The sequence below is a fragment of the Vicugna pacos genome, chromosome 1, assembly GCF_048564905.1.
Source record: "Vicugna pacos chromosome 1, VicPac4, whole genome shotgun sequence".
NCBI lineage: Eukaryota > Metazoa > Chordata > Mammalia > Artiodactyla > Camelidae > Vicugna > Vicugna pacos.
This window is the reverse complement of record NC_132987.1, coordinates 82,912,654-82,931,478: the sequence shown is the minus strand read 5'-3', so window position 1 is coordinate 82,931,478 and position 18,825 is coordinate 82,912,654. Positions and strand designations below refer to the sequence as shown.

Sequence of the window (18,825 nt, the reverse complement as noted above, 5' to 3'; positions counted from 1 at the left end):
TTAAATTTCTTTCACCAAATTTCCATCCCAAATTACAACTGACAATTGAGTAAAATAAATTTGTCTCCCAAATCCTTAAAAAAGGTTTACATTTGTTTTTTTTGGGTTTCCTCCTGTATGCTAGAGGTAGAGATGGGTACAAGAAGGTAGTTAAGGAAAAAAGAAAGAAAACACGAAAATACTGGAAATCCACAACTGATTACAACCCAGCTAGGACAGAGAGATATAAAAAGGAGAGACTTCCGAGAGCACAGAAATGAAACAGAGATTTGTGTGGGTGAGTTCATGTCTCAAAAAGTAGGAGGAAGAAATAAAATGAGGAAATCCCAGAGAAAACCTACCTGGATGTTTTAATATTAAGTCATCACTAAAAAATGAATTTTCTTGTTACTAATTTCCTTTCTCAAGCTGCAGTATCAACGTATTCATCAAGTTTGGGAGATGGGACAGAGGGAGAGAAAGAGGAAGAGAAAGGAGGAGGAGAAGGAGGAAGGTGATGAGGATTCTTATTTATCTGATGTGGAAAATGAGGCAAAAGAAGGTCAAGCACGGGGAAAAAGTGGAAGCTTTCTTAGTTAACAGCATCAAGCAGTTGACCGTACAGTCAACAGTAAAGCCCAGGGGGAGGGAAATAGCTCAGTGGCAGAGCGCATGCTCAGCATGCAAGAGGTCCTGGGTTCAATCCCCAGCAGTACCTCCCTCAAAATAAAATAAATAAAAAGAAAAAAGAAAAAAGAAAAAAAGGAAGTGCCAAAAAAAAAAAAAAAAGTAAAGCTCTAACGAAAGATACTGTCTTCATTCAACTGATATTCACACAGATTCCTCCTTGGCTGATATCCTGTACCTATGAAATGAAAAATAATTAACTCACTGTAATGAAATATTATGTTCTTTCTTTGTTTGGTTTTGGTTTTGGTTTTTTTGGGGGGGGTGGGGAGGAGATAATTAGGTTTATTTATTTTCACTGGAGGTACTAGGGATAGAACCCTAGACCTTGTGCATGCTAAGCATGCACTCTACCACTGAAGTATACCCACCCCCTGAAAAATTACATTCTTAAAAGAAAATGTGCTTCCTGCTTAAAAAAAAAGGAGGAAAAGTTACTAGCCAGAGGTGGAGAAAGAGCATTACCCGGAGTTGTCTTCACCACTTCAGTTGTTCGTGGAATCTTAGTTGTGAAGAGTTCTTGGGTGAACTGGTCTGTTTCTGCTGGGGAAAACACAGTAGAAGGGCGGGCTTTAAATAATTATCATTATGTACATGTCAAAAAAAAAAAAACCCCAAAACCCATACTCTTTTCTTCCCTATGCAATGATAAAAGGGTAAATTGTATCTGTAACTCTGCCTAGCAATCATCTTATTTCAAAGTTAATGGTGTATTTTAATAGCTCTCATTTATTGTACTTATTGTCTTCTTGTACTATTATTTCAATGATTATTGTAAGGATTTCCAAAAGCTTTAATTTAGGGTCACTGGACATGGCTATATACTTGGATATGCCTCCTGTCTTCATGTTTATGTATTGCCTTCATGTTTCCTCCCTATTCCATGAGCTCAAGTTATTCCGATGAGCTGGAAAAAAAACCAGATCATATGAAAAAATGTGTTTACACCATATAAGAATAAATGATATCCTTTTTGAAGGAAAAAAATCAAAACTGAATGAGCAAATACACACTTGAAGGAAAAAAATTAAAGCTGAATGAGCAAATTTTCTCACGTGAAAATCAAAGTTTACTTATGACATGCAGACACATTACTCCTGACAAAATTAAAAAAAAAAAGTGTGGCAATACTTCTACCCCGTATTATCTTGAAGTCGTTACAGCATCATACAGACACAGCAGATTACACTGCTCACTTTGCCACAAAATGGATCCAAGGAAATACTTGGTGCAAACAGTATGTTGTTATCTTATTTTCTGCTTGTCTTATAATCTGGAGTCTGCTCCTGAGAGAGACACTTGTGATAGTTGTCATAATAAACTAAGACATATTAAAAAAAAAAAAACAAACAAGCAGGGAGTGGAATGTAGATAACCAGCTTATCCAGCAGTGCTTCTTGATAAGTACTTTCGATTTTGCCATCATGGGTGATGTCAACTTTGAGGGCCTGGGCTGCAGAAGATGAGTATTTGGTCATTAGGATATATTTGCTCATTCAGTTTTAATTTTTCCCTTCAAAAAAGGATTTCATTTTAAAATGGGATCAGTAACTTCATTTCTGCAGACACACACAAAGGGTGGGTTTATCTGAAAAGGGATGAAGGGAGGGAAATAAAGCCACTGATTTAAGCACAGCCACGTGGGACCTAGCCTGGACAGGGCAGAGGAGCCAACAAACACAAGCCAGGAACTCTTGTTTTCTGGTTCGTTTTTAGCCAACTGTCAGGCAAACTGGGGTTTCCCACACAGTGGACACACTGATGCTCAACTCCTCGAAAGCACGGCCTGCTCATTGCAACCAACCTTGCTGACTCATTCATCCATCTGCGTTTATCCAGGCCACCCACATGCTCATCAGAGCAGTATGGCCTCCACTCCTGACCTGTGCCTCCTCCTCATCTGCCTTTAACCCGAAAGGACCTTTCACACCTTTAACTTTCATTCTCATTCCAACTTGAAGACCCAGCGTCTATGTCACCTCCTCTGTGAAGCCTTCCCTGATACCCCTAGTAGTTTGCTTGTTCAGCATGCTGCTCATTCCTCTCTGGTACTCACTGTAATGTAGAACATGGGGGTGAATTCCAGGAACTCTGGTGACTGAGTATGTGGCTTCCAGTTTGGCTCTGACATTAGCTGTATAACTTGGCTAGATTTTTAAATCTCTCTATGCCTCAATTTTCTAATCTTTAAAATGGGGGCAAGTAAGAGAAACTATCCGACAATGTTGTTAGGTGGCTTAAATTTCAAAATACATGTGGAACCCTGGGTGGTAAGAGAAAACACAGCTATTGCTAAATCCTGTCTTCATATTAGACAGCAAGCTCTCTGGGATAGACTCACCTTTAAAACAGTTTTATTTGGGGACTCCTGTTGCTCAGCACCCATGAAATTTTAAATACTAGGTGAAATTTTTCTTCCCAAGTGAAGTTTCAAATATTTGGAAAAAGCAACAAAAAAAGTACAGCACTGATATACTTAGGGAACATTCTTCTTTTTCAAGTGCTTGAAATTTTTGTCAAGATGTTTTAAAGTATTCTCATTTCATATTAAAATCAGCATAAATATTAGAAGGACAAATATACAGTTAATGTAAAAGAATTAAGTGAAATGTTTTTTTTTTTATGATGGTAAAAAGAGACCCTCTGTGGTTTGGAAACACACGAACACACTGTATGCATGGCTTCCTTAGGACAATCCCTAAAATGTAAGCCCTCACAGGGGACTGGAACAGCAAAACAAATTTACCCGGAGTGGTTTGCAGCTCCTCTTGACTAGAACTCGGTGAAATCATAGGAATGAAAGGGCTGCCTCGTGTCTCTAAAGGAGCTGCAGAAAACAAGTACCAAGGTTGTCAGTCTTTAGATTCAAAGGCCAGTACCCAGCCAGAATAATATTATATGAGATTCCTTTATTTGAAACAGAAAAATGAAAACGAGTGAGTGAGTGAGTCATGGAGAAGAAAGTTAAGTGTGCATCGAACCTTCAGGAAAACGATCGTGGAATGTTAGAATAATGGTTCTCAACTGTTTTCTTCCACCAGGGTAGATAACAAATGACGTTTGGTGCTTGGCACACTCCATGACGGTACGCAGTTAAGGTGGGGTGGGTTAGACGTGGTCCTGGCTGTGTCGGCTGCAGCTCTCCCACCCAAGAGAGTGCACAGGATTACAGCAGGAGAGAGAATGCCATCACCGCCACCACCATCTGGAAGCTGCTCAAGTTTATTTTTAAAAACAAACCATTGGCAAATCTCAGTACTTTGACCAATATTAACAATAATTACTTGCCAGCACCTTTCACAACATGCTAGGGTGTTGTAACACCACAGCCAAGAACCACTAAACCAGCAGAAAATGTTAACTAGACAGACAGGAATAAGGTGGAATCATTTAGAACACGGAGACAGGTGAGGTAGGTGACGAGGGACCTGGTAGTGAGCTACCTTAAGTTGGTCTTCAGACCACACCTTTAGAACAGTGAAACCATTGCCTTTCTGTTTTGGAAAGAGTAAAAATAATGAGATGAAACGATGAAGAGGATGGAGAACAGATGACGTTTCCACGTGATCACTTGAGAAAGACCAGCAATCTTGATGGCAGCCAAGCAAACAATGAGAATGGGTCAAGCGGGAAGACCATTACCTATTGTTGGCTCTGGGAGGTCAGTTTCAAAGGTAACAGGTTGCAGAACTAGGCCAAAAACAAACCAAAGAAATCGGTTTATGAGGATCACTACCCTGTGAAATAAAGCTGGTTTCTGTGTTTCTACATGAATCCATTTGAACATTTAAACATTCTCTTAGACTCATAATAAATATGAGAAAATTCTATATCTTAGATGCCACCCAGGGAACTTGGTTTAGCTAAAACTTCTTAGCTAAAAGTTCTTATTCCCTGTCACTTAGAGGAAAATTTTTGAGTAGGCACCCGGATTTCTTACTTAAAAGTATATTCACAGTTGGAATGTAGTTGTTTATATTTTGAAAGAAGACCAAAGTGGTTGGCTCAGTTAATAATTATGTCTTACAATTTTTTTTAAATTTTAACCTTCTTTTTTTTTAACTGAAGTATGTGTATGACTGAAATGTTATGCAGTACACCAGAAACTGACCCAGCATTGCAAACCTACTACGCTTCAATAAAAAAAAAAGGTTAATTTTAGCATGATCTGCTATTCAGCCAAAATACTTCCATGGAAGAGGAACCAATTTTATACTATTCCCTCCTGAGGAAAAAATTTCAAACAGATCATGTGATTCACCTTCCTCCAAAGAAACATACTTCTTATATCCATAATTTTCTCTGAACTTCTTCCACATCACAATCATTACAAAAATATATTTACCTCAAGAAGATTTTTTGAAAAATATACTACCTAACTGGGAAGATAAAACAATTCATTTACCAGTTTCTCTCTGAGAGACTTCAGTGTCTGGTTTATGGGGAAGGAGCACATCTCTTGGAACTGAAAGAAAAAGATGATAAAACACTGTACTCTAAATGTCATGCCTGGAGGGAAACTTAACCCTCAGATAAAAAATCCTGGGAAGCATGAGTGAAGCAAAGGTGTTTTCACAACGGTCAAAGAGCTAAGCCAAGAAGAGGACCGTTCTTTCCAAAATGGGAAAGTGTCGCTGCACAGGGAAGATTCCAGAGGCAGGAGAACAAAGTTGGTTATAGTTCACGCTGAAGATTCCTTTGAGGGGTGCGGGAAGGAGGAAGACATGACTGATACAGTTACACAAGGAGGTAGTCTCCCTCAAGTTGTCTTCAAAGTAATAAGTCAGTTTTTGTCCGAAGTGGTCAGCTACCATATGATATTCCTGCTAAAGTTCTACTGATAGTAAGAGAAAATACATTATCTTAGATAAAGTGCATAAATGGCCTGCAAGTTGAGGAAAACAGGAAAGAAAAGAAGGCCAAATTCTTGAATATGTAAGAGGAGGACAGAGTTTTAACAGGCACTAACAGTTTCTATGGGGAGAAAACAGAGCAGAAGGAATCAGCCACTCATTAGAAGATATCACATGTAAAGTTCATGAGTGCTTGTTACGTAGTAAATGCTACGCAAATGTTGACATTTTTGGCATTCTTAGTGACATGGCTTCTAGTATAATAGGTGCTAACACAAAAACAAAGGAGAAAAATGTGCTAAATGATAAATCTACCTGTTGTCAGTCCTGATGCCCACTGTATTTTTAATGCCTGTGTCCAGTTCTATTTTGGCAAAATAAAACAGTAGGCTGGAAATTTGCTATCTTATTTCTCACTGGGGAAAAAATACCAGGGTGAGCTACCTATTGCTAGTACCAGATTTCTATGGCAAATCTGCTTTCTGGAACAAGATTATGTACTTCTTTGACTCAGTTTCCCCACAAGGAGGTCCTTCTCAACCCTGCTCACTCAATGAAACGTTTTCCTACCACACTGAATTCATAAATACCCTTTGGTATGCAGTGTAGTTTTCTTGCATCTTATATGACGCTGGGAGGAAAAAATTAGGATTCTGGCTAGAACTCTGCCACTGGCAAAGATGAAGAAAACTTTTGTACCCTGAGGTGGCCAAGCACCACTTTACCATTAGTATAGAAAGAGGTTATATAAAACAGACATTCTCTTCTGGGACTTTTGGGGAGCCACATTTAACCTGGATATCACATCTGTTCTTAGTTTAAGCCACTTAGTAAGTCCCAGTGAAATCATAGTTGTGGAATCTGGTACACAGAGAAGAAACGGGCTCAGCTAGAACTTCTATGTGCTAAAAGGGAACAACCAGGGGAACTTGAAATCAAGAGTTTTCTTTTTATTAAAAAAGGCAACTTCAAAAAGCTTAGTAGTGGACAGAGTTAGAGAAAACCCATCACAACAGTGACCATTTTACTTACGCTCTGTAGTATTTTTAAGGATTCAAAGAAGAAAAGAGGAAGAATTTCCAATTGTAAATCAAATGAAATGCTTATCTGAGGGTGAGCAAGAAGGTGCTTGGTGTGGCTCTGGGAAGGTCACGACCATACAAAGCAGCCTGCAGTTTATAAGCACCCTAATGGTTACAGAGCTGGAGAGCACAGAGAGGTGTGGGACTCAGGGAAGGAGAAGCTGAGAAGAAATGTGCTACCCATAAACCCACCACACTGTAAAGACATCACTCACTGCCTGCCTTCGTTTACTGAGGAATTTAGATGAGGGTAATGGGGATTCCTGCTGCTGCAACTGGCACTTTCTAACCATGAAGTGATGATATAATAATTGGCTTGGCAGGCTTTCTAAAGCAGGTGAAATCAGTGGAAAGGAAAGAAGTAGAAATATTCACAGGAAAGGGATATGAATCATTCTCATACTTGGTCAACGGCAGCTCCAAGAAATGCCAAGTCTTTTTTTTTTCCCCGATGTGGCATTCCTCTGCATATTAAATTGAATAAGAGCAGGGTTCCTAAAACTGAAATCTCTCATGCTGGGGGAACCTTACCAATGTAAATCATGACAATTTACTTGAGAAGGCAGTTTTGATTTCCGTACAAGAATACTTATCATTATTATATTTTAGATCCTTTTGAATTAGCCAACTTATCATTTATATAACTAACCAATTAACTTACTGGTTGTATTAACTATCTTTTTGAATAAAGGGCACCATTCCAAAGAAAAATTCAACTAACAAGACAATTATGAAAGGAAATGTCCAAAATGGACAAATGTAAGTGAACGTGCATGAATGTTTTGCCAGAGTAGATGAGAGAACGAACATGTCACTCAGATACAGGTGGCAGACGTGAAGTCTTCAGTAAGTTTACCCCTGCAACAGGCTACAAAGAGATTCTCTTAGAACAGTAATACACGTAGACCACACATCCTTTTCACCTCCGGATTCTCTCTTCCTTTATTCTAACCTTGTACCCTAAGGTCCAGTCTGAGAGGGAGTGAGGTTCCTGCCCTTTCAGAGGCCACTTTCTGAGCTTTACTGGTGCTCTTGGGCCACCTTCCCTCCCATCTCCTTTGGGATCTTTTACTTTCCATTATTTCTATTATCTTATATTTTTCTCCATTAGTCAGTATTTCCATTTATCCACGAGTCCCTCCCTCTCCACCTACAAAACAGCTCACATCTTCCAACATCCTAAAAATAATAATCATTTCCTTGATGTGGCTTCCCCTTCAAACAATCCCTTTCTTGTTCTCATTTCTTTAATCTAAAACTTTGCCTGCGCTTCCTGGTCATTTAGCTGCATCTTCTTCACCCACTGTGGTCTGATCTCCTGAAACTGTGGATCCACACAGCCTCAGCCAGAGTTCTCAAGTTCAAAATGTTCTGAAAATGGAAAGGTTTTTTTCTCTTCACTTATTTGACAGAAAAACCTGACTAGAATTGACCTGAGGTGATTGACTGTGCTGTCTCACCTTTCTAAAGTCTGAAAATTGCTGAATTCTGAAGCATGGACTCACAGAGTTTCAGATGCAGGCTTCTGGACCTGATGGTCAAGTCCAGCAGCCCTTCTGACCCCTGTCCACCTCACTGACATTGGTGGCCACCCTTCCCTGCCTTGCCTGCCAAGTCCCTCTTTCCTGTACTCTCTGATTTTTGATGGCAACTTCTGCTGGTTCCTCTTCCTCTATGCACTCCTTAAATATAACTGTGTCTCCTCAGACTCTGATCTCCCATCTCTTAATTTCTCAGCCTATACTTCCTCCTGGATGTTATCATCCGCTCACAAGTTTTAAGAACCTTCCATATGCAGACAAATGACTTCCAAATCTACATCCTAACAATGACTTCTGTTTAGAAATCCCAAAATACATTTCAACCACCAGTCCTGCTGGCCCTCTAAACCTCGCACATATAAACACAAGCCTTTATTCCTCCTGTGTTCCCTGCTGTAGTTAATGGCATTATCACTGACCACCTTTTAGCCCAGAGCTAAAAACCACAGTGTCATCCCTTTCTCCATAACACCATTCAGTCATTGTCTAGGTCCCAGCCATTCCATTTCCAAAAGACATTTTAGCATTAGTCCCTCCTTTCCTAACTGCAGAAATGCTGAAGTGTGACTGAAAATCAGAATTTGCCAAAGAGAATACTTATAGACCATTTGTAAGATTGGTTAGCTTGCTGAAATTGAAATTTTTTTTTTCTCCTGGTTTCTTCCCAATGACTAAAGTCTATCCAAATACCTGTGGACCAGAAGAGTCACCACAAAGCAAGGCAGCCCCTGATGCAGAACAAATCTACAAAGAAGGCACAGTTCTGCTGAGCCAGGCATCAGGGCAGGCAGAGTTTTAGATTAAAGCAATGAGAGCAAGAAAGGGATGGTATGAAGGAGAAGCCATGTCAAGGAAATGATGGGTCAGAAGGAAAGTCAGTTCTGCTTTATTTCTGGACATGGTGTGTGGGCTCAGTTTGTCTAGATTCCTCCTTAAGTGTAGTAGATAATATAACTGAGTGACTGAAAGATATTTTCTAAAGCCCTAACTGGATGAAACATATGTTATGCCCAGGAATCTACAGAATGGAAGAGCTGCACAGAGCATTTGAGACTGACTTATTTGATATAGGCCTAAAAATTCAAGTTTGCCATGTTGGCTGTCTCGCAATACATTTTGAGATAAACATCATGATAAAATATAACTCTGTCCTGATTTCAGGACTACACTTCACATTTTTAGATTTTTAGAGTGTCTCTCTAGGATACGAGTACACATTAAATATACACGTAATTTACCCTGTTTTCTGAGGAGCTGGTAAACAAGGTCTTGGGCTCCTTAGGATGCAAACCTGAGCCTAGATACAATCCCAAAATGGGTTGAATCCTGTGTTTGAACACTTGTAAGAAAACTGAAAAGCAGTAATGATTGACTTATGGTTATTCTGGTAGCATCACACCTCCAGACCAGCAGGGGAACCTCTGATGGACACAGTGGCAGGACTGGCCCCAGGTTAAGAGACAGAATTCGAACTGAACATTTGGAACTGGAGAGTCAACAGAATCAGCCCAGTGAAGGCTTCAGGGGAAGTGTTTGTGCCGTTTTACTAGGGTTCAAACTTACGGGTTGGAGTATCTGAAAAATTAGGTGGTAATGGAATTTAAAAAAGAAGATGTTAAAAAAAAGAAGAAAAAGTTTAACTATTAGAGATACTGGTTTAATGAGATTACATCATATCAGGACCAACAGTACCACTTTCTCTAACAAAAAGGAAAAGTGAATAAAATTACTCAAATCTACTGTTGGCATCTGTAATGACTCAATTTCTGTTACACATTTTTCCCACAAGTGAAAGCAAGAAGTTGATCTTTTGCAAGTGGGAAGATTAGCTTTTTTTTTTTTCTTTTCTTACTGGTGTTTATACTGACTGCTGCATTTAGCTGTACAAATTTAAATTCTAGACTTCAGGGCAAAAGAGGCTTTTTGTAGTCCATTACCACCTGCAACAATTTAACAATCCAACAGCAGCAGCAGGAACACCCTCTTCTTATACAACCTGGAAACATGATAGCAAGTGAACTCACTCGCTTCCAAAATGCCATCATTTCAAGCTACAGCTCAGAAATCCTTTGGTTCTGGAGATGTTCTATATGCCTACAGGGCATCTTGGAATTTATAGTCACTGAACCCTTCAAAACTAAGGGGAAAAACTTACAGAATTCTTGGATACTCTAGTTAAAAATTAACTTGGTTTGGCTTATTAGTGAACTAACTGTGAACTAATTACTGAAGCTAACAGTGGCTTGCTGTGGTCACTTGAAGACCTAGAGAAATGCGTGGGTCCTTGCAGCCCCCACTCTAACTACTCGCACAAATGTGAGGCTATTTCTTCCATCCATGGACAAAAAAAGCCTTCTCAGACGATAGGCAAGAAATAGACTTGTAGCTAAATAAATCATTTTTGGTGTGTGAAACACATTTCTTATTTCTTAACTCAAGCTATTGCTCCATGGACTGGTAAAATTGAATTTAAAAGAAAAAAAAAACTTTCAATGCTGGACAGTGCAAAATTTCTGAACCTGAGAAAACGTTTAAACATCATTTTCTCTGTTTGTAAAACATTTTATCATTTTTGAGGAAAAATCCCAAATCCTTTATTTATCTTATTTTGGTGAAACATGAGCAGAACATAGTTAACATTGGTAGGTTATTTTTTAGAAGTCAGAAAATGAGAAAACTTTAATTCTAGAAGAAATTTTCTACCCTTGGCATAATTCTCTGCCTTTTAATTGTGTAAGTGGCTTACTATATGAGCACTTAGATTACTGTTGTGAACACTCCAAAATTGTCATATCATGCATGCTACAACATGGTGCCTGAACATAACTGAAATAGTGACCTCACATCCATCAGCTTTCATGTTTCATTACAGCAGAGTGTGACAATAGAATGCATTTGGCTTATATAGGAAAGAAAGCATTTACCAGGTGAAGTATAGGACACTTCTGGACTTGGTGATGTCCTTGGCTTCAGAGTAACACGCTGCAACACCTGAGGAGCTGAAAGAGAGAGCTCAGATCATGAGTCATTTGGTTTCAGCATCTCCCAGTCATACTTAACACATAAGATATGACAAAGTATAAGCCTGACCATTGATTGAAAAAAAAAAAGTACTGAAATGGGAGTTAGATGGAAAAGAAAACCCTTAAGCTCTAGAAATCAACTGGTTAGAATTCCAGATACTTAAAGAAAAATGAAATCTAAGAAACAGTAAAATTTGACTAAGGGTAGGATTAAGAGTTTTTTTGAAATCTTCACTTCAGAAGAGATAGCAATTAACTTAATGCAAAAGGTGTCTTTTTGAAGTAGGATTCCTTCTAGATATATGCCCAGGAGTGGGATTCCTGGGTCCTATGGTAAGTCTATTCCTAGTATTTTGAGGAATCTCCATACTGTTTTCCACAGTGGCTGCACCAAACTGCATTCCCACCAGCAGTGTAGGAGGGTTCCCCTTTCTCCACAGCCTCTCCAGCATTTGTCATTTGTGGACTTTTGAACGATGGCCATTCTGACTGGTGTGAGGTGATACCTCATCACAGTTTTAATTTGCATTTCTCTGATAATTACTGATATTGAGCATTTTTTCATGTGCCTATTGATCATCTGTATTTCTTCCTTAGAGAATTGCTTCTTTAGGTCTTCTGCCCATTTTTGGATTGGGTTGTTTGTTTTTTTCTTATTATGTTGTATGAGCTGCTTATATATTCTGGAGATAAGCCTTTGTCAGTTTCATCATTTGCAAAAATTTTCTCCCATTCTGGAGGTTCTCATTTTGTTTTACTTATGGTTTCCTTTGTTATGCAGAAGTTTGTAAGTTTAATTAGGTCCCATTTCTTTATTCTTGCTTTTATTTCTATTGCTCAGGTAGGCTGCCCTAGGAGAACATTTTTGAGATGTATGTGAGATAATGTTATGCCTATATTTTCTCCTAGGAGTTTTATCGTATCTTGTCTTATGTTTAAGTCTTTGATCCATTTTGAGTTGATTTTTGTGTATGGTGTAAGGGAGTGTTCTAGCTTCATTGATTTACATGCTGCTCTCCAGTTTTCCCAACATCATTTGCTGAAGAGACTGTCTTTATTCCTGGATCAAGCGTAATTTTGATGCTGCTAACATTTTCCTTTCCCCAGACCATTAGTGATGGTGAGGGTTCCTTTCCTAGTAAATTGGGTCGGTGAATCTCATGTTCTTTTTGGAAGTGGGCCATGTATAAATGATAAATATAAATTTAGTGATTGGCCTAGACTGTAACTTGACTACAGAAGGATGAAATTTTGTTTCACATCCCTAGTATCTAGCACATTGTCTGGCACACAGATATTTGTTGAGTGACTAACTGATGAAATGGATTAATCAATCACTTAAGCATCAAGGAGTGACAAAATTTTAAATTAGGAGAGAAGAGCAACAGGAGATCAGTTGATTAATGACCATGGACTAGGCATGACTGGGTAGATGCTTGAAGTAGGCATCAATGCTAGAGATGTTTGGAAAAACAGATGGGCTGCAGAGGCCGGATGAGAAAAAGAATAAAAATTGAATGGCAAATGCTGAGAATCTGCAACAGATGTAAATGAAAAAATGAAAGGAGAAAAAGATAAGCTTTCTTTGAGGCATGTCAAGTTTCTGGTAGCCCAAAATGGTGCTCTGTCAAGGCAGTTGGAGAAACTGAATAAGATCTTCGTTGAGAAGTTAGGGTAGAGTTAGTTATTCAAGTAAGAGTTTCTTGAATAGAATAAAAAATAGTTTATATTGACTCTTATTTGGGTCCTTCCCAAAATGTATAGCAAAACAATCAAATCAATATTATGTAATCATTACCTTATAGGAAAGGATATATGTTAAAAAAATTTCATGAATTAATGTTAAAAAAAACTGTCTTGTAATAATATATAATGGAAAAGAATCTGAAAAGAAAATATATACATGTATGCACATGTACAACTGAATTCTTTTGCCATACACCTGAAACTAATATTGTAAATGAACTACACTTCAATAAAAAAATAGAATAAAAAAATCTACTGAAAGGTAAAAAAAAAAAAATTAGCTGATTGGCAGGGGAAGGACATTCAAGGACCATGGAAGGATTTCTCAAGTTGGGAGAGGCAAAGGGAATAGGCAGGCTACTCTTTCAAGAAATTCCATTCTTCTCCATCCCGCTCTCAAATAATATAACAATACGGAAGCTTTCTGGACTAAGCTACCCCAATAATATCCTTTTGGATAAACAGGATAAAATATATGTAAATATTTAAATATCTAAAATACATAAAATATATGTAAATCTATGTAAATATCTAAAATATATGTAAACATTTACTAGATTTCAAAGCAAGACTTGTTTTACAAGGATTAAAAACTTAACTTGCTATAATGTCAACAGAGTAATTCCCCTAACATCAAACTTTTCAGGCCAGAATATAAAACACGTATTTACCTGGCTGTGTTTGTGGGATTCGTGGGTGTGGAGATGTTTTTGGTTTGGGAGGAGCTCGCGGTATCTCCTTGAGAGCTAAAAAACAGGATACAGGTTTGGAGCTCTTGAGCTCTTTAAGAAGCACAATACCTAAGCCTCTAGGATTTTAAAGATGTTTGTTGAGTGACTGAAGACCTAAATACACAGTAATTAATGCAATTAAATCTCCCAAAGAGCCACAAAATATAGGAAGATAATTTTCTTATTAAAATGGAAAACACAAGAAGGCACATTAACTGGTATCTGAGATATTCAGCTGGAAAATGAAACTGTTGGAATTTTATAAATATCTACTTCAAGTACCTTTTAAGTAGGTTAAAAATAAATTTCCTAATAAAAAGAATTCACCCTTTCTTATTGGTTAATATCATTCTATCAGAATACCCCAGTATAATATTTTAAGTGCAGAGAGATATAATTTCTTCAAAATAAAAAGCATATTACGTTCCAAATGTACCTAAAAAGTGAATGCATCTTAATAGTAAATGCTAATGAAAAAAAAATTCATCTTGTTAAACAAAACACAATTTTTACTGGTCACATGGGGAAAAAAACTGAATAGAAATAGAAAGGATACATTATTGAAGAAAATTATTCTTTTGCTGGACAATTCCCAAAGAAGTTCCAGGATGCTCAGGTTAAAAATCAATTATTTCTTCACCAAGAAAGTTAAAATTGTATTCTGCTGGAAGAAAAGAATTATCGAACGCAAAGTGGCAGCTTGTGGAAATAACTCATTTGGTTGGGCTAAGTGTGTTTGGGATAAAGAGAGGTAAGAAGAAACAAAATGGTTTTCACGGTGATGGAGTTTAAGGCATCTTAAGAAAATCTTCTGAAAATAAGTGTTATTAGACAAAAGAAAGTTTCTAAAGAGTCTGTAGAGACTTCTTCCTGATATTTAAAATACACAAGGCTTGCAGTGGTGTCAGTGGACTCTTCTTGCCTGCAGAGAGAGGAACAAGATACGCAGGAGATGACACAGGTTTAGGAGCCTGGAACCTGGAGATTTAGTGCTCCCTTTGCTCATCAGTTGGTCTACAGGCTCAGATTTTTCATCAACAGTAACAGGATTTTTAAGAGCCCCTCCAACCCTAAAATTCTACACTGCGAGAGTTTCTGTAGTCTTGTGATATTCTCTCAACCCCTTTGCTTGCTGAGGTTCCTACTGATAGGCTATCTGCTTCCCTCAGGGCTAAGAGAGACCATCTGCAGGGAGATGGATGTCATGAGGCAATTCTACAAAAAATGATTCAGAATGAATGAGATTAGTATCACTACTAATATTCACAATTCAGTATTTCAATCATATTGATTACAGCTGCTGAAAACAACTTTGGAAAAGTTACAGATGATTAACACATACCCAGTTAATGCAGTCAGTGTGGAAGTTTGGTAAAAATTAAACTGCACAATTTAATAGGCAAAGTTTAACAGGATATTTCAGAGGACAATGAATGAAATTAATATCCATATCTCCTTTGGAAATAGAACCCTAAAAAATAGTTTAATGGCAACCAAAATACAAGTTTGGGCTTATTTCTAATAAACTGCTATGCCAAGAATGCCCGTAGACTGAGGGAAGTTTCCCTTGTAAGAAGCAGCACATTTATCCACGCTGATAATTTGTTTTCCTCAATTTCAGATTCCACCATCAGGTAAATCTTTATGACTTGCCAAGCAACTGGTTTGATTCAAGATTTCTCTTATTTGGATGCAGTGAAATGGCCAAACCACCACAGGAAGGAGCAGTAGGAACAAGTAAGGGACCTGAATAATGACATGCTGACCGGCCAGTTGTACCCTTCATGTGGACTGCACAGCGAAACCCACTTCTGGAAGCTTCTGTTAATCTCAAACACAAATTAGATACCTAAAGTCCTTTTTACATGGCCAGAGGCCTTGTAAAATTAGTCAAGATGACGAACTATTTAAAATTAGGGTATACATTTATATTTCAAAATAGAATATAAATGTTCTTCCCCAGGAACAGTCCTGTTCCTGTATAGAACACTTGCAGAGTAGCTGAGAGGTGCTTTTCAGTTATGCCCTAAAGAATATTCACAACACTGCTACGTGACTGGCTATAGACTGTGGACAGAAGGAGAAGTGGGGCACAGAACCGCAGGATCAGCCATCAAAGCCCGTGAGCAGTGATTAAGTTAGGGCTTCTGATAACTAGTAATAGTGCCCACGTATTGTCTTTCCATTCTTACAAAATCTGCAAACACTCACCTTCTACATGAAATACAAAAAATGTATTTACCCGAGTCGGTCTGAGGCTCATCTGGGCTGGGTAGGATTACAGTTTGGGAAGGCAGAGGTGACGTTTCTATGGTAACTGAAGGAAAGTACCCAGGGTTACTATAGTGTTTCACACACCTTGAGTACAGAAGACAGAAAGGATGGTAAAAAGATTGGGAAAAAAAGAAAGAAAAAGAAAGAAAAGAAAAGAAAAAAGAAAAGAAAAGAAAAGAAAAGAAAAGAAAAGAAAAGAGAAGAGCAAGTCTGCAGCAAAATAGCACTCCGTCGTAATGCATTTAAAAATTGCTTAGAGATGCCAGATTACAAAATACTTTCAAATATCCTTATTTTTTAAAACTGCACTCCACCCTAGTACCTCCCCAACAATGCTAGAAAGATACATTCAATACTAACCATAAAGAGAAAAACAGTACTAAAAACTGTTAAAGCATAAGCCATTTAAGAAGCACTGAATTTTACTTGTCTAATGGAAAAAAAAACATGTAAATGAATGGGATGAAATGAGGGTTAATACAAAGTATGTTGCTTGGGCAGAAAGTATAAATGGATTATCACACACAAAATATTATCTGTAATAGTCAACACAATACCAAGCTGGCAGAATGTTCAATGTTAGAAAGAAGATGCTTTAGATTCGATACTTTGGGTGACTTGAGAGAGAGACCAAGGTCTAAACACAAAACTGAATGGGAGAAAACACTTTGTGGACAATGGTTATGAAGAGAAGCACCTAGAAAGAAAATTAAGTGCCATGACAAAGAGTGATGCTGCAACATGAATTCACAATGACGGAGAACCTGGGTTCTCCTGTGATGCTGGCAACGCGGACAAAAGTTGCTGAGGTGTGTCATTACCTAGCGTGGTCTCGGGCGGTTCAGACACATATGTAATAGATTCCACAGCTGCATCAAAACAAAGGAGAACAATTTAAGAAACTGTAAGATGAAGCTACAGTCAAATATGTCTTTCCTGAATATCAACACACCTCATTCTCTTGAGAATTTGCATCCTATTTTCACAGACAGGACAATGGACTTAGATAAGAAGAAAGAGAACCAAGAGGGAAATCGTTTTCTATAATCCTAATCCTCCAATTAATATTTATGTTTTAACTGTCACTAACTGATCATCCGATGTTATTCTGCCTCATTATTTAGATACCACAGAGAAACTGACATTTATTTCTGTTTTCACAGCGTCAACTATTATTTTTTAAATCCAAGAATTTTGGAAGCTATAGCTCTTCAAAGCCTTTCAGGTGTAGAACAAATACTCTAGTTTGAACTTTCACGTTCCATGAAACACAACAGGTGCTAATAAACATTTATTTTGAATAAATGAATCAAAGCATGAAGACCTTTACCACCTTCAGTCTTTGTCTCCTCTGGCCTGAGTGGTGCTTTGGCAGCAGGATATACATAATCTGTTCCAGTCAGTGCTAGGGAAGAAGCAGGGAGCGGCTGGTTAGTGACGGACAACCCACAGTACTTTGAAATGGAATACTTGCTAATGTGAGAATAGAGGTTAATTTTCTTCAGTAGATACATTTGTGAGAAGAAATAACATTGAGGTAGATTATGAAGATGATTACAATTTAAGAGGGCAAAAATGAAGGCAGTGTGCACTGTGGGACACCCTGCCCCCCATACACACACGATAACGGGCAGGGTCTACAGCAATTTCCACCTGGAGCAAAGCAGATAATTTCACTTCTTTACATACTTTTTTAAAAAGAACTCTAGTCAGAAAAAGACATACGGTGAGTCCTTTGAAATGAGGAGGAATCCTAGAAACAACGTGAAAATGAAAACTAGGACATGCATATCCATATTAAAAGAGTGATCAGAATATTAAAAAATGAAATTGTGTGTTCAGAGTGAGAGGAAACTAAGTGAGGAAACCGTGAAACTTGCACAGCAATACAGCAGACACAAACGTGATGTGCTGCATACAACATCTGACTCTGAAGATTCACTGGATGAGCACAGACAAGACGTGAGGAGCTATGAAATGTCACAAAGCATAAGAACATCCCAAGATGACTTCTGCAATGAGATGGAAAAGCACATATAGCTGACTTCCCCTTGAGGAACATGATTACCTATCGCTTCCCTTGATGACTCAGTGCTAAATGTAACCGATTCCAGGACTTCAGAAACTAGCAAAAAATACAAAATGGTGCATTTGATCAAGGATGGGTTGTTGTGAGCATTGAATGAGTTCATACAAACTAAGTATTTAGGCAAGTGCCTTGGACTTGTAAGTGTTCCGTGTTACCTATTATCATAATAACAATAGTATTATTAACACTAAAGGAAGCTCTAATAACCGAACTGAATTCATAATTTTATAAGTGTTGTAGGTTATCATGAACAATCAATCTTACACCATCAACATAAACACCAAAATGCCATTTAGGTAATTAAAAGATACACAAAGGGGATGAAAAGGAATTATAATCCTACACTAGAAAAAAAAATAAGATCCAGTGTTTCAAAGTAAATGTCAAAGGGTTGCAACCACATTTTAAAACTTTGTTTTTAATTTTGAAGGGTAATAATATCCAGGCTTATATTGTGTAAGGTGAAGTTTTGTTATCTTCACTGAATTAAGAACTTTCCCCTTCCTTAGTGGTCACAAACAAGTGAGCATTCTTTTCACATAGCAGAGCACAAATTTAGCTTATTACTAAAGAGAACCACAAGTTCATAACTTAGTGAAAAATAAAGGTGAATAACAAAATCAATTCTTCTAAGTGGCTCTGTTGACTACTTAATTAGGTACATGATTATTCTCTAATATGATACAGAGCAAACACAATAAAATGAAGGTAAGTTCTTCTATGCAGTTGAATAAGACAATTAATATAAATATAAAGTATTACTAATTTAACACCAATATGCAATCATGGAGAGAACATGTACCATATACAGTTATTAAAT

At 37.8% G+C, this 18,825-nt stretch overlaps 2 protein-coding genes across 51 annotated transcripts in view; one reads left to right on the top strand and one right to left on the bottom strand.

Moving 5' to 3' along the window:
- LNP1 (leukemia NUP98 fusion partner 1) overlaps positions 1-13,186 on the top strand; it is a 311,204-nt gene extending 298,018 nt beyond the window's left edge. The window contains exon 6 of the transcript XR_012075415.1: positions 13,174-13,186. The gene's annotated coding sequence lies outside the window, so the exon portion shown is untranslated. The remainder of the gene's footprint in view (positions 1-13,173) is intronic.
- ABI3BP (ABI family member 3 binding protein) overlaps positions 1-18,825 on the bottom strand; it is a 237,934-nt gene that overhangs the window by 48,220 nt on the left and 170,889 nt on the right. For 33 of the 50 annotated variants that reach the window (XM_072966334.1, XM_072966368.1, XM_072966363.1 and 30 more), the window contains 10 exons: positions 17,985-18,041; positions 17,241-17,321; positions 16,738-16,785; positions 15,885-15,959; positions 13,583-13,657; positions 11,067-11,141; positions 5,072-5,131; positions 4,309-4,356; positions 3,413-3,493; positions 1,132-1,209 (listed from right to left, as the gene is read on the bottom strand). In XM_072966334.1, coding sequence (XP_072822435.1) covers positions 1,132-1,209; positions 3,413-3,493; positions 4,309-4,356; positions 5,072-5,131; positions 11,067-11,141; positions 13,583-13,657; positions 15,885-15,959; positions 16,738-16,785; positions 17,241-17,321; positions 17,985-18,041 — 678 coding nt within the window. The remainder of the gene's footprint in view (positions 1-1,131; positions 1,210-3,412; positions 3,494-4,308; positions 4,357-5,071; positions 5,132-11,066; positions 11,142-13,582; positions 13,658-15,884; positions 15,960-16,737; positions 16,786-17,240; positions 17,322-17,984; positions 18,042-18,825) is intronic. The other 17 variants (XM_072966508.1, XM_072966515.1, XM_072966522.1 and 14 more) reach the window with 12 other exon arrangements.